We start from the raw sequence: 15,105 nt of genomic DNA, 5'->3' as shown, positions 1-15,105 counted from the left end.
CCTTTTTAAGCAATTTAAATCAAAATGGAGTTCATTGAATAAAGATGGGTATGTGACATTGGAAAAAGATGACAGCAGCTTTTCTGATGAAATCATACAGTTCTGTATCCACCATTTGCATAACAATAATCAGCCAAGAGACGACTGCCAAGAATTTCTAGAATTATCGGTCATAATGCTCAATGGAACACCACCGCATGGAATTCGATTCTGTCATCCTGGTACCCTTTATCACGCTAGATAGATGGCAATTGGCAACTGCTGTATAGTGTATATGCACTCAAAATCTGGTTATTTCGAATGCAGTTTGATTTGTCAAGTCAGGAGCAACGTGGTTTAAAGCAATTTGTTCTGTTTGTTTATAAGGTGTATATGTAAAATCATGGTTCACAGCACCTTCAGCTAAATGTGCACCACGACATGACCTGGAGCTCTTGAAAAGGGTAAATGAGTATTAGCAACATGATGCAGGTTTATCTCAAGAAGCCATGAAAACATTTTCGAGGCACTTGTGATATATAAGTGAACTTGTGGGCCTGGCATTTTTTAATGATGCTGTTTCTGTTACTCAATAAAAAGCCATGGTTTCCACGTTAACCCATCAAAGCAGTACACCTTCAAAGCATCTTTCTCGAGTACCAGATGATTTGTCATCAAAAGATCTGTTGCACTTTGTCACATCAAACACCATGAGATTTTTCCAGATTCTTAACTTACCATGTGACTTTCTGAAGGTGGAAATCAGATGTGGTCTGCAGTCTGTTCCTCGGCACCACATTCACAGGAGGAGGAAGAGGCCAATTCCCCAATGGCGCATGGTTGACCGGAAAAGCCCGACGCCCGTACGAAGACGGTTGAGGCGCACCCATGCTTGTCTTTGTAGTGTCAGGCCGATGGGGCATGTGTCGGCGTTGGGGATGAACGAATGAAGTCCGGTGGTACTTGACTTCCTTTCAGAATTCCATTTATAGTCCGCCCAAGTAGCCGCAGAGATGAAGTTCATCTGCTGCGTTGATCAGAAGTTGAGCGGCTGGCACGAATGGTTGTCTTGACTTTAGTCGACTGGGGTGCTGGTTTGGGGAAGCAGAGATCTTGTGGTGGAGAAGATGGTTAGGCTTTAGTGCCCGTCGGCCAAGAAACAGAGTAGCTTCTTCGCGACGAAGCTCAGAAGGTTGGATGCCAGCGAGAATGGCACAATTATCCAATGGTGTGGGACGCAGGCATCCGGTAACTGTGCGCAGGGCGCTGTTTATGGCAGTGTGCACTGCAGCACCAAACAGGTGCACAGTAGCCTACTCTGCTGAAGAGTACACAAGGGCTAAGGCTGCTATACGCAAAGTGTCAGCCCTCGCCTCCCAGCTTTAGCCTGCCAGGCGCTTGAGTAGTGCAGCGTGGGATGTCATTTTCTTGCGCAGTGACACCAAATGGTGGCGGTATGTGTACGATCTGTCTAGTGTCACCCCAAGATATTCTGGTTCAGAGCAGAAGGTCAGAGGTTTTCCATTGTTCTGAACATGTAGCTCACGATCGATCAGCTTCCCGATTGTATAGGTGGAAAGCTGCCGCCAAAGTTTTGTTTTCGCTAAGTTTCAGTCGCCAGTTCTGGAGATAAGCTGAGAGAGTTTTCATGCCCTGGCTCAAGCTGTCTTCCAGGCTATATACTGTATATAACCGTGGGCTTCACTACTGTACTACAATCGAAAGTATAAATTTTCTTGTAGCCTACCAAATTGTACGAAACTCAGCACATCGAAGACTATATGATTGTATTTATTTTTGCCATACAAATTATATTTATGGTAATTTTAAACCGTTTTGCGACCCACTGTGAATGGTCTCACGACCCAAATTTGGGTCACAACCCACTATTTGCGGACCCCTGGAGTAGACAACCGGAAACAGACATTGCAGTCGGCTGCAGCGTGGGTCAGGTGAACGTCGGAAGGCGTACACCGATGCATAGCGCTCAAGTCCGCTTTCCCGCAATGCAGGATAAAGATAAACAAACAAACAAACAAAAACAAACAAGAGTACAAAAAAATCAATAATTCAATAAATCAAATACTCGCCCACCAGTTGTGCTGTCTTTATTGTTGTGTCGAGTCCGGAGACATGATGTTCTATTCTGTCTTGGTGAAAAGTTTGTTTCATTGGCCTTTTTTAAAGAGCCATGCAAAGCCATATTTCCATTTGAACAACAAATGTAACTTAAATACACCAGAAAAAGTATACTTCTGAGAGTTTAAGAAATTCATGAAAGCACATAACTTGATATATGTCTGTGGTTGAAGAAAGGGTGCTCTTCCACAAGACGCCCTGTTGGTCAACCAGACAAAATGATGACGTCACACACATTGGAATGTACTATTATGAAGGAGGAAGTGCGGGGTGGAATTGCAATGAAACACACCAGAAGGAAATCGTCTCCCATTTATTGATTTGTTGTTCAATTTAAAGGAATTTGCGATCGTTGAAAAGCACAAGCATGGATCTAACCAACTAAATTAATACCAAGTCCCAAAATACTACTAGCTCCATCTGGTGGCCACCTAAACTTGACCAAATTCAAACCATTATCAAAAGTTTATTTGCAATGATAAACACATTAAACGACAACCAATTAAAAGAACATGTTACTGTTTATTGAAGGGCTAACTTTCATTTTTATATCTTATTCAATATATGAGCAATCGTTGTTCGAAGACAGCCCCCCAACGAAGCTTTTGCCCAATGCATTTCAATGGCGAATCGATCGTCTTCCAGTTCACGCCCTGCATGTTCACGATAATTAATTGTCTCCCATTCATTCATTTCTTGCTCAATTTCAACAGATTTGCTATCGTTGAAAAGCACAAGCATACATCTAACCAACTAAGTTAATACCAAGTCCCAAAATACAACTAGCTCTATCTGGTGGGCACCTAAACTTGACCAAATTTAAACCATTATCAAAAGTTTATTTGCAGTGATAAAAACATTAAACGACAACCAATTAAAAGAACATGTTACTGTTTATTGAAGTGCTAACTTTCATTTTTATATCTTATTCAATATGCGCGCAATCGTTGTTCGAAGACAGCCCCCCAACAAAGCTTTTGCCCAATGCATTTCAATGGCGAATCGATCGTCTTCCAGTTCACGCCCTGCGTGATCACGATTCTTCTTCTTACGTTTGAGATCACGATAATTAATTGTCTCCCATTTATTCATTTCTTGCTCAACTTCAACAGATTTGCTATCGTTGAAAAGCACAAGCATAGATCTAACCAACTAAGTTAATACCAAGTCCCAAATACTACTAGCTCCATCTGGTGGCCACCTAAACTTGACCAAATTTAAACCATTATCAAAAGTTTATTTGCAATGATAAACACATTAAACGACAACCAATTAAAAGAACATGTTACTGTTTATTGAAGGGCTAACTTTCATTTTTATATCTTATTCAATATGCGCGCAATCGTTGTTCGAAGACAGCCCCCCAACAAAGCTTTTGCCCAATGCATTTCAATGGCGAATCGATCGTCTTCCAGTTCACGCCCTGCATGTTCACGATAATTAATTGTCTCCCATTTATTCATTTCTTGCTCAATTTCAACAGATTTGCTATCGTTGAAAAGCACAATCATAGATCTAACCAACTAAGTTAATACCAAGTCCCAAAATACTACTAGCTCCATCTAGTGGCCATCTAAACTTGACCACATGCAAACCATCCCCAAAACTTCATTTTAAATGAAAAACAATCTAAATCAAATCCAATTAAAAGAACATGTTACTGTTTATTGAAGTGCTAACTTTTATTTTTGTATCTTATTCAATATGCGCGCAATCGTTGTTCGAAGACAGCCCCCCAACGAAGCTTTTGCCCAATGCATTTCAATTACGAATCGATCGTCTTTCTGGATTCACATTGCGTGATCACGATGATTAATTGTCTCCCATTTATATTGAAAAAATGCTAAAGTCATAGTGTTGTGTTGAAAATGAATTCTTAGTTCCGCCCGTGAACTCACACCCATAGATGAGAAGTATAAAATAAATGATAACTTTAATGTACAAACGATACCACCCAGTATATCGTGGACGCGTGAAAATAGCAAGACAGTCCGACCCTCGTGTCGTTATCTTCTATCGTTGATCACGGTCTTTCTGTAAACGAAAAGACCTTGGCTACTAACATAAAATAATTACGCTTAAAATGACGTTATAAACACGTTCAAATTAAAACAATCTACGATATACAGTATAAGAATCAAAGGAGTCTACAAAACGGCAAACAAATCTACAAATCGATGTTACGTCGGAAGAACCGAATTATTAAACATTTTATCGAAATGTGCTCTGTTGATCAATAACTAAAAAACAATAATGAAATAGCAACATAAACTCACCGAAATTTTGTCGGGCGATCCTTATAACTACTAAATCGATTCTCAACAGAATTGGTACGTTCGTGTACTGTAGTTAACTAATGCAACATTAAAATTATGAATTTCGCTAAGAACAGACTTCATATATAGTACGAAAAGAGAAGAGAAATGATTCCAATGATAGCGTCATACTCAAAAGATACAAGCTGCCTTTGCCGGCGCAAACTTCTAACTACGTTGGTTCAACGTCAAGATACACAGAGTAGACAAAATGTAAGATTTTGCTGACGCTCAGATAAACCGCTAAACGAAGCAGCATTTACAATAACAACACATTGGGCATTACGTAGCGGGTTTAGCATCAAAACAAACCAGTCAGTTGAGGTCAGTTGCCTAAAAAACGCTGTTTATGGCACAAATTATCAACAGGGGTTATATCAATCAGTGGGGACATTCTCTTTAAATGCTCGAAACAAAGGAAATAATTTGTTTTTCTTGTTATGACCCCAAGTTACTTAGACATCGACTTCCGATTTCGAAACTAAAAAACAATGATGTAATTAGGGTGCGAACAGTGAACGTAACACATAAAAAGTATTAGGTTCAGGCACACAAATAGCCTAATTGGTGGTGTGATGGCTTGTCCGAATCAAGTAATGTAACAAACACTGATCAATAGGAAAGCGATGTGTGCTCTAGAACGGTAGAACTTTGATCCTTTGGGAGGTCGTGGAAGAATTCTTGTCACTCGGCCCTCAGTCGACATCTACTGGAAAAGCTCGGTTGAGGAAGCAAGTGAAGTCAGCTCCAAGTGCAGGAGCCAGAAAATTGTTCCTATTTGGATGGAGAAACCTCTGCAAATAATAAAAAGCAACAACAACCAGCGAGACAGTGGGTGCGGATACTTATGTTTTGTTCAATGCTTAGCCAAGAAATTTTTTTGCAACACATAGGCTAAGCCTAATAAACCTAGGCTTAAATATGGATCAAAGGTAAGTAACGAAACCGTAATGAAATGACTTGGGCTTGCATTCTCGTGTTCTTTCATTACCACACGAAGTCTTTTTCCCAAAGGCATCCGTGTGTGTAAACAAAATGATTCATAGGTCCAAACCTTAAACGTTGACACACAAAAATCATGTTACAAACGTAAGTTAAAAAAAATATTTTGTTTCATCTGACATTGCACTTATTTTAGCCTAGTTTGTTTGTTATAGAATAAATATCACAAAGTAGGCTATGTCGGCAGCAACTCTTTTTTATCATTAGGTAGCCCTGAAAAGGGCTGTTTTTTTTTTGGCAAATGGACGATGTGGCGGCTACAGTAAGGGGTAGGACTCCCTTATGGCGCGGAGAACTTCCGGAAAATGTCGTCCCCGTGGAAACTGATGTCGCCACATAAATTCATCAAGATACCCAGGTATCATGTGCCTTGTGGTGCCACCCATTCTTTTACATTTCCGTTTACAATTCAGCCACAGGTTTTCAATGTGGTTCGTATGAACCCCTGTGGCCGAAACATAATGATGGTGATGGTTGACCGTTTGGTGGCGATATCCAAGATCTAAAAAAATACGAAAGCAACTTTAAATAAATTTCAGCGTAAAATGCTTGCTGCAACGGTTTCCAAATAGAAATAACAAAAACATGTTAAATTGTTAAATTTATTTGGATGCATAATTGTTTTGGTATGAGCCATCGTGCTTTTTGAAAAAGAGCTGTGCAGTTAAGTGGCGAGGTCAGTTGATTTTTTTTTCTGCTCCCAAAGTAACTTTAAATGGTTAACTGTTGTTAACAGTTTCTACACTATGAATAAGTTGTATCAAGTGGGACCTGGCATGACAGTTTAAGCCAAATGGTTGGGTCTGATGCTATCACAACAGAAAAGTACACATTGTACTGTGATATGTCTTCAGACAAGCTAAACACAAACTGGTGGTTGAATGACCAATGGGACAATGGGACACTACACTTTGCTATAGATCATGGCAAAAGTATATACCTTTTTAGATTTCAATTCATTGAACCTTTAAAGTGTCTTATTTTATCATGTCTGAAGAAAAGCGGGTCTATTTATTGATGAAAACTAAGAAAACAAGTTCTGCTTCTTTTTCTCTTGAGTCCCTTTCATTCCATCATACCCTTGACAACCAATTGATGTATCTAGCAAAGTGTCCCCTGGGACATAACCCCTTGTCCCATTGATCATGTATGTAAGCAACCTATGGGACAGTTGTCTGACACTTTTTAATGATGAAAATAAACAATAAAGAATATTAGCCTACAGTCATCACTGTTTTGATTTCATGTTATGAAACAATGACTAAACTTTGCAATAAAATTGCTTTAGTTCATGATTTGCTTTAAAATAACGTTTTTTTTTAGAAACAATGTCATATTCGTCCCATAGGTGCCACATCTCCCCTACACATTTTTACTCTCAGTACACCTAGTCTACACAAATGTTTAATCTACATGCATTTTATGTACTTCATCCAATACATTTAATGTTTAACATAATCTACGTTAAGTGTTTACATGTTAGTGTAGCCTATGTCATTTTAAAATAGAACTACAAGAAACACTCACTAGACAAGTTCGAGTATGCACCCCATTCATCGGAATGAATCTCTGTTCCTGGTGCGATGTGGCGTAGAATTTCTGCCTCCAGTGTAGCCCTGTCCCGCCGCAGTACCATTACGATGAAGCATTCTCTAATAGCACAATTTTACTAGGGATATCTACAGGCATTGAGAAGCAAAAGAACGTGCCCTAAGGAGGGTGGGTTAAATAAAAGTGTTGTCAAATATTCCTTCAAATCCCAAGCCCAAGTGATATTGCTCACCTGCTCGAACGTAGTTGACTAGGCGTAGGCCTAGTTGTAGTGCGTAAACATGCACATAATATATAACTTACTTTGTTGTGGTGTCAATCCCGCCGAAGATCCACTGCTGTGGCACTGGGCGCCCTTGTGAATTTCCTCGTTTTCGTCTGGCCACCAAGGACTCATCAATAGCGACGATGTGGCCAGGTCCACCGATTTGATGCTGATTCCTCAACAAATCCTCCGAACAGACCTGTACGTTATCAACAAATAGCGAATATTCGTGTTCATCAATAGTGATGGTGTGGCATGAAGCCACATAGTAGCCTATGCTTTTCGTACAAGCACGAATGTTTGTTGTTCCAAAACCGTTTGTGTTTGAATATTTTGCTTGGAGACCCAGAGCCTATGAGAGGGGGATATTGAGGATACGGCGTACCCTTGAGGGCCCAGGCCTGTGATTGTTGGGAGGCCCAAAATTTTGATTTTATACTTTACGCGAAAACATGATGGTTAAAACAGGGCAGGTGGGAATGGGCTCAGTTCGTATTCTAGAACCTCATCTAGAGAAAAGTCACCTGCATTCGATATGACCAAAAGTCTCTGAAAAAGTAGGGCGTCATCGATGGATCTATCTTGGGAAACTTTGATGCAACATGAATTACGTAAAGTTTTCACTTTGTCCTTCCTTTTACTTGCATATGTAAAAACTGGCTGACCCTCCATTTTTTCTAAGATTTTCCTTCCGACTATTCGATAGTCATCAACATTTACGTCATCTTTCGCAATCACTCCAGTGATGATGTTCCTCAGCGTTGGATCCGCACAAAATGGACTGAATGCTTGGAGCTTTTCTTTGATTTTCGCGAGGTCGGCCTGATCTCTCTTCATCCTTGCCCCACTCATTTCCTTATGCTGTGCACTCGTTGTAAATGCTACGCTTGTTGAAGTCCTCCATCGCATGATTGTACTCTGAACAAGCTAACACCCACAAGTCTCGCTGCTCCTTGCTCATTCCACTACCCCTTGTCAAGCCACCGGTTGTCTTTAGCGATCTCATCAATGTCTGTTCAATTACAAGGTCCGAACCAAGGCCAGCCCAGACTTTGTCGTTTCGCCTGATGACATGTAATCCATCCTGAAATTTCTTGAAGACAGCAGGGTCCTTCATTTTGAGGTTTTGCAAGTACAAGTATGCTGATTTCAAGTAGTTGTGGTGCCCTGCAGCAGAAAATATTGGTAAGCACTCGGCAACAGCACTAAGATGTCTATCCCAGGAACCAAATCGATCTGCCATCAGCAGCATTCGTGTACATTTGACCATGTTCATGTAAGAAATCCAAAGCTTACTTGTCCTGGATTTATCAGACAAGCCAAGTTTCTTCTTGTCAAGTGCTTGCTGAAGTTTAGCATTTGTCTCCGAAGTAGCTACTGTTTCCAATGTGGTCTTTCCTTCTATCAACAAGGTGCACATGTCCTTACACGACTTCACTGAACCAGCTAACTCGGGATCACTAGATCCATCATTTCAGAGACCAGCATCCCATTCAAGCATTTTTCTATCGAGAGGTGGCCCCGCAAAGCTCTCTGCACAGGTTTGCCACCCATCATATGCTTTACTGCATTGTCCCCATAAACAGTTTCGAGAATGTCCATCAGACCTGACCCTTGTGGACAATGCCAACTTGTGTCCTGTGAAAACCCAAACAATGTCCTTCCATTGGATCAAGACGACACAGACAGTACCGATGATAATTGTGACGACTACTAGTATGTAACAATCATAACTAGAAAAATGGCACTTCATCTCTGACATTCTCTGACGTTTAGTGCATATACTCTTCCATCATAGGCGTCGATTCCCGGGAGGCAGGGGGGTGCGGCCCCTAGTAGAAATTGTTTGGGGGGGCAGCCACCCTGCTTTTCTGTTTTTTTTTGTAGCTTTGACAGTGTAATTTTATGGAACTGTTCAAATTTGGGTACATATTTCACACTTTTTATCATCTTGCCCCCTCAGATTTTTTCTTAAATGTTAAAAAATCGACGCCTATGTCTTCCATGACATCATAATGACATCACAGACGGTTTCTGATATGTTTACTTGGTGCACAGATACCATGTTTTTTGTGTTTAATACATTTATAGTGTGTTAATTGAACTAAAAAAAATTTGTGTACATTTCTGAGTAGTGTACTACTGTACACCCATTGGTACACAACATACAATTTAGACCTACTATCCTCGCCAGAACGAACCTTTTTTGCCTCGAATCAAAATCAGAAGACGGTAAATAAATGAGAATAAAACTTATTTGCTGGGCCGACTCTACACAATTTCAACCTAATTAAATAAATTTAACAACCAAACTAAAGCCATTCTTTTCATCTTATTCTTACCTTTTGTAGGTGTTGTAACAGACATGATTTTCCACACATTGTTGCAATTAAATTTATGAAACAAGCAGCATCTTTTTTTCATTTCTTCATCTTTCGGAAATCAAAACATTGGTACTTTCACTAGTCTTGCAAGACTTGTACCCACTTTTACAGCTTGTTACACAACACACAAACCCCATTTCACAAATATAGATTATTAAAGCACCGAATTTATCACAATAAAACCTAAATGAAAGATCAGATTAAAACCTTGGATTGCTACTAAAATTTAACATATGTATACTTTTGTTTATAAATAACTTTCTGGACTACTAACAAGCTAGCCCTTTAGTTAGCCTATACTGATGTACGGGGAATCGGGGATGCAACCTAGTTCGTGCCTTGAACAGTTCGTACCCTGAAAAGATCGAGAGAGTAAAATTTAAAAAAGTGGAAGTCGCTGATCGCAGTTTCCGCAAACATTTTAAAATTTCCCCCGTGAAAAGATCGAGAGAAAGATAGCACAAAACCGATGTCGCTGATCGCAGTTTTCGCTAACCCTAACCCTCGCTGATCGCAGTTTCCGCAAACATTTTTCCTGCACTTTCCGCTAACCCTAACCATAGATTAATCTATGCTCTAACCAGAGTCACTATATACATAGTCTGGAAAGTCAATGGCAAATCTGACTGAGCTTGTTGTTTACAGCGCCACCTAGGAAAGCTATGGTTAAATCACAGAATCTGCTTGGAAGGTATGCAAATACAGGCATATTGTCTACTATCAACGGTGAAATTGTGCATGATATTGTGGTTGCAGACTTGTTTTTAACTATTGTAGAATGTTTAGGATGTTAGTTACAGTTATTATCTAGACAAATTCGTTTGATCTACTTTTCTGAGGCTTAGGTTAGCATGACTACAAGTAGTTAAAAGATGATGTGAGTTTTCAAATTACTAAGGAATTGATTAGTTTATAGTTTGAAGTAGTGGTCTTTAAAGTTCATAAGTTTCAATGTGCCAAGTTTATACATCAGCTTACTAATTGAAGGGATTAATTAATAAATATTTGTGGAAGTTTTAAGCTGAAGTAGGCTTGAAATTAGTACCGTAATTGGCAGATGCTACTTAGCCAGCATCATTTCCAAAAACATTAATTGATTGATTAATTCAGTCGACAGTTATTTTAAAAAGGTCTATAAAGTTGTTTTATTTAGTGATACAACAAAACGGTGATAAGTTTCAATCTGTAATACTCAAAAAATAATTCAAAATATAATTCGCTCCCAAAAATAATTCATAAACAAAGAGCATTAGCAAGACAAATTTGAGTGTAAGTATGTTGTACGGTATGTACCGGTAGGTTCAGTAATTTAAAGCAACAATATCGCAAAGTTCTGAGATTTAACTTAAAACTAGTTAGGCTGAAGGAAGATACAGCAGAATCAGATACCTACCGTAACTTGTTCCATATTTGGGGAACCTGGTTTGCGACATAGCATCTTAATTGGTTATGTACAGACTGGAAATTTGATTGAATGGACCAGTTAAGGCACTTATGCTGACAAAGGTTATGTTTTGTTTATTTCCTTTGTGTTGCAATTTCGTATTTTTTATTAGCATGCTGTTTTTTTGTAGGTCTATCAGTCTACTTTGAGACTACTAGCAAACACTGGTTTAATGCAGTAACCGGTTAACTACTAGCCTACTTTGCTTTGTATCATCTTCTTTTTCACATCACAGAAAACATAAGCTTATGACTGCTTGAGGTTTCAGTGGCATGGCTGAAGTTTTTCTTGAAGTGGCTACCATTACTAATTGCTTGTGATCTGCTTGACATATGTTACAAAAATATAAGCTATCATAACTTGTCAAAATCAACAACTTGGCAGTTCATTTTAAATATGTGAATTAGTTAGGAAATTGGGATGCAACCTAATTCGTACCATGAACAATTCGTACCATCAATTCATACCTTGAAAAGATCGAGAGAAAAATTAAAAAAGCCGAAGTTGCTGATCGGAGTTTCCACAAACAAACAAAAACTCTTAGGATCATTACCGGAAATTTTACGATGTTTGCGGAAACTCCGATCAACCCTAACCCTTTTAAAATGTTTGCGGAAACTGCTATCAGCAACTTCGGCAAATTCTTAGGATCATTACCGGAAATTTTAAAATGTTTGCGGAAACTGCATTTAGCGACTTCGGCTTTGTTCTATGTTTTTCTCTCGATCTTTTCAGTTTGTTTGTTTGCGGAAACTCTGATCAGAACCTAACCCTAAACCCGAACTAACCATAACCCTTTTAAATTTTTTGCAAAAACTGCGATCAGCAAGTTCGGCAAACTCATTAGGGTACCGGTAACTTACTTTTGAAATTTGAATGCAAACAACTAGCTTCATAGAAAAGGAAATACAGCAGTTCTATATTTCGGATATGTTACATTTTAGCATGTTACTTGTGGCCCTGTCACTCCTGATATAGAAAACAATTTATATATATGCTTAATATAAATAGAGAATGTTCATAAATACAGTATATATTATATATATAAAACAATGAAAACTATTAATACTACAAAAAGTGCTCAATGCTAAGCAAAAAGGCAAAGCAGAGCAAATTAAATCAAATATATATATATAGTTATTACTATCTGAAGCCTTCTATTACTATTTACTTATTATTATATTATTATTTACTATATTGTATTCTTATTACTATCTGAAGCCTTCAGATAGTAATAACTAGGGCCATTTAAAGTCATTAAAGTCATATTTTTTTCTATGCATCAGTAAGTCGTGAAATCAACTTTAACACAAAAACCGCATCCCTATGAGGTATATTAAGAAAGTTATGAAGTCATATAAAGTAATATTTTCCTGGTTAGGTCATAAATCAGCTTTTTATGTTATATAGTCATATTTTTGAGTTATAAAGTCATACCGTTGTATACTTTAAATAAAAAGTACCAATTTAAGCGGTAAAGCAATTAAGCGAAGATCCGCTTGAGCTCAAAAATTACATTAAGAAGCGATTGGACAAAAACGATGTGAAACAAATTATGGAGCTACAAAGACAAGACATTTCACCAGCGCTTTATGCAAAACTGCAGAAGTGTCAACCCACATCAACGTTTGTGGAGTGCTCATTTTCCTTACTAAAGTCATTTTTACATCCAAATCGTAACTTCAAAGACTCTTAACATTCCACACTACATGAAACTGTACTACAACAATGGTTTAAAATAAAAATGGATGTGTATTACTGTTATGTTGCGTATGTTTTACTCTTTAGTTCCGTGAGTGACGTTGTTTGCATGTAAAAATAAACGATTTTCACATAAAGTCATATTTTCCAAAAAATAAAGTCATATTATTGATTTTTTAATGTCATATAAAAATGGCCCTAGTAATAACTATATTTGATGTCTTATATATATATATTTATTACAATGCAGCAATAAGTGTACAAAAAGGTTTACAATTATACAATTTTTAAAAGTCATTAAAATGTTGTCACAATGCTTGGAAGCTCTTCAAGACATGAGTGAAGAAGATCTTATATTTTTCGATGAGGTATGTTGAGCTTGACTTGTTTACATGCAAAATACTATTCAATCAAATATAATTATTACTATCTAAACCTAAAGCTTACTTTTTAACAATTCTCCCCAACAGCATTATCAGTTAACCTGGTTATTGTGATTATTCTTGTATTTTTTTTTTGTCTTTTTGCATGTATGGTAATTAATATGGACTTATTGGTGTGATGCAAATACCGTAAAACCTCTATTTCACCGCCATGGCACTCTATTTTTCAACTCTTGTTTAAAAGTGGCGTTCTATTAGAGGTGACGTTCAATTAGAGGTTGGCGCACTACTTTTCGACTAGCTGGTCAGAATTTTGAAATAAAGTTTATTAATGAAAAGAAAAAACACCAAACACATTTACCGGTATATACAGGTAATTTTTAGTTTAAAATTCGTTTGTTTTTAGTTTAAAATTGAAGCAACCTGTCAGGCCCCAGGATTGGCAACACGGCAAAGTGGTGTTCTATTGGAGGTGGCGTTCAATTAGAGGGAGGCGCTCTATTTTTCAACCCTTCTTTAAAAGTGGCGTTCTATTAGAGGTGGCGTTCAAATAGAGGTGGCGCTCAAATAGAGGTTTTACGGTAAATTGTAATAATAATATTATCAATATGAAATTTGGAAATCTAGCCAATGAAATACTTAACTGCTTCAGGGTTGAAATACTTAACTGCTTCAGTACTTAGTTGCTTCAGGGCCTTCAGGTTGAAAAAGTTAGTTTTCAAAAGCATAATTTACACGATTATGATGGTGCTACTTTAGAAGTGCATTAATTCAATAATTCCGAGCTATATTTACATTTTGAGGTACCAGTAATGAACGTTCTTCTTTGGATGCCATTTTTTGCATACTATATATAGCAATTGAATGTGACTTATTTTACACATTTACATTACTGGTATGCTAAAGAACAATGGTATCACGTGGTCACCTTAGTTCGTAGAGATTAATGGCACTTGAAGAAGATGGTGCATTACTGAATTTATTTGTATTTTACAGTTGAATGAAGATTTTTATGGTGGAAATTCGCCTATGAAAGAGAAATTCTCTTCGAAAAGTGGGGTATTACACCGACATATTGCTCAATGAAATCAACAACCTTAATCTGCCTAATGCATATCAATCATGACTATTGTAAAGAAAGCTTATTGCCGGACTTGGACTGTGCAGGGTATACAGCAATCCATTAACTGGAAACCCTCTACGAAGGCGCTTTTGAAGAACTTTTCTAGACCCTTGCTATGTTAACATGTATTGTTTTCGCAGTGATGGTCAGAAATAAAAAAAACTGAACTTATAAAAAAAAGTGCTGTATGCGTCTGAGGAGCTAACAATCGCATAAGCCGAACAGTGCACTACGTAGCACTCCGAAAAGTTTAAACAATTCTAAAAGCAAACATTGAGGGAGAATTCCTGTTGTATTTTGTTATCCATTTTTCATTTGTACAATAAACATTGTAGCATGCTTTCAAGCTGATTTCATAGTGCATTACTTTAATAAAGAATAAAATAGGCTTTCTATTAATACCGTAACTTAAATACTGTAAAAAGTACACAGAAGGGTGCCAATGTGGCAATGATGTAGTTGCAGTGAAAGTACAGTAAACCACTCTTATAACCCCCATTCATTCGAATGAACTAAAAAGTATAAGAAACCATGCGGATTAAAATTCTCGTTTATGTACTCATACTGTATGTTATATGTGAGGTTTACTGTACCGGAAATTAGCATACAGTATGCATTGTAGATACGGAGTTCCTTCAATGTAGGTAGCCTACAGATTCTCAAAGTGCCAATTTCAATCACTGTTTTATGCAGTCTTGAGTAAAGCGCAGTATGCTGGAGTGGTTAGTCTAATGTTCACTTTCAACATTAGATCCCTTCACTGCAGAGTGCTTTACAATATCTAAAGTTTTAGCGGTACTGCTAAACATTCGAACTGTA

At 37.8% G+C, this 15,105-nt stretch overlaps 2 protein-coding genes across 3 annotated transcripts in view; both read right to left on the bottom strand.

Annotated features, from left to right (window-relative positions):
• The window catches only part of LOC145769930 (BTB/POZ domain-containing protein 10-like), a 130,643-nt gene extending 128,331 nt beyond the window's left edge, over positions 1–2,312 (bottom strand). For both annotated transcript variants that reach the window (XM_082581480.1, XM_082581481.1), the window contains exon 1: positions 2,074–2,312. In XM_082581480.1, coding sequence (XP_082437606.1) covers positions 2,074–2,182 — 109 coding nt within the window. In that variant the 5' untranslated portion in view covers positions 2,183–2,312. The remainder of the gene's footprint in view (positions 1–2,073) is intronic.
• Positions 2,313–3,518: 1,206 nt separating this feature from the next.
• On the bottom strand, positions 3,519–9,812 carry LOC145770563 (uncharacterized). The gene is made up of 4 exons (XM_082582248.1): positions 9,594–9,812; positions 7,290–7,450; positions 6,963–7,087; positions 3,519–5,937 (listed from the first exon to the last, which is right to left on the bottom strand). Exons 1-4 carry the CDS (start codon positions 9,630–9,632, stop codon positions 5,693–5,695), a joined length of 570 nt encoding a protein of 189 aa, XP_082438374.1. The 5' UTR covers positions 9,633–9,812; the 3' UTR covers positions 3,519–5,692.
• Between the last annotated feature and the right edge of the window lie 5,293 nt (positions 9,813–15,105).

The sequence above is a fragment of the Aplidium turbinatum genome, chromosome 5 (genome assembly GCF_918807975.1).
Source record: "Aplidium turbinatum chromosome 5, kaAplTurb1.1, whole genome shotgun sequence".
NCBI lineage: Eukaryota > Metazoa > Chordata > Ascidiacea > Aplousobranchia > Polyclinidae > Aplidium > Aplidium turbinatum.
This window is presented reverse-complemented; position numbering and strand designations above follow the sequence as displayed.

Excerpts from the sequence above, each read along its gene's own strand:
- LOC145770563 (XM_082582248.1), bottom strand. The coding sequence starts at position 9,632 with ATGTGTGGAAAATCATGTCTGTTACAACACCTACAAAAG. Across the intron at positions 7,451-9,593 it reads TGTTACAACACCTACAAAAG|GTCTGTTCGGAGGATTTGTT; the intron begins GTAAGAATAAGA and ends GATAACGTACAG. Across the intron at positions 5,938-6,962 it reads TGCATACTCGAACTTGTCTA|ATCTTGGATATCGCCACCAA; the intron begins GTGAGTGTTTCT and ends GTATTTTTTTAG.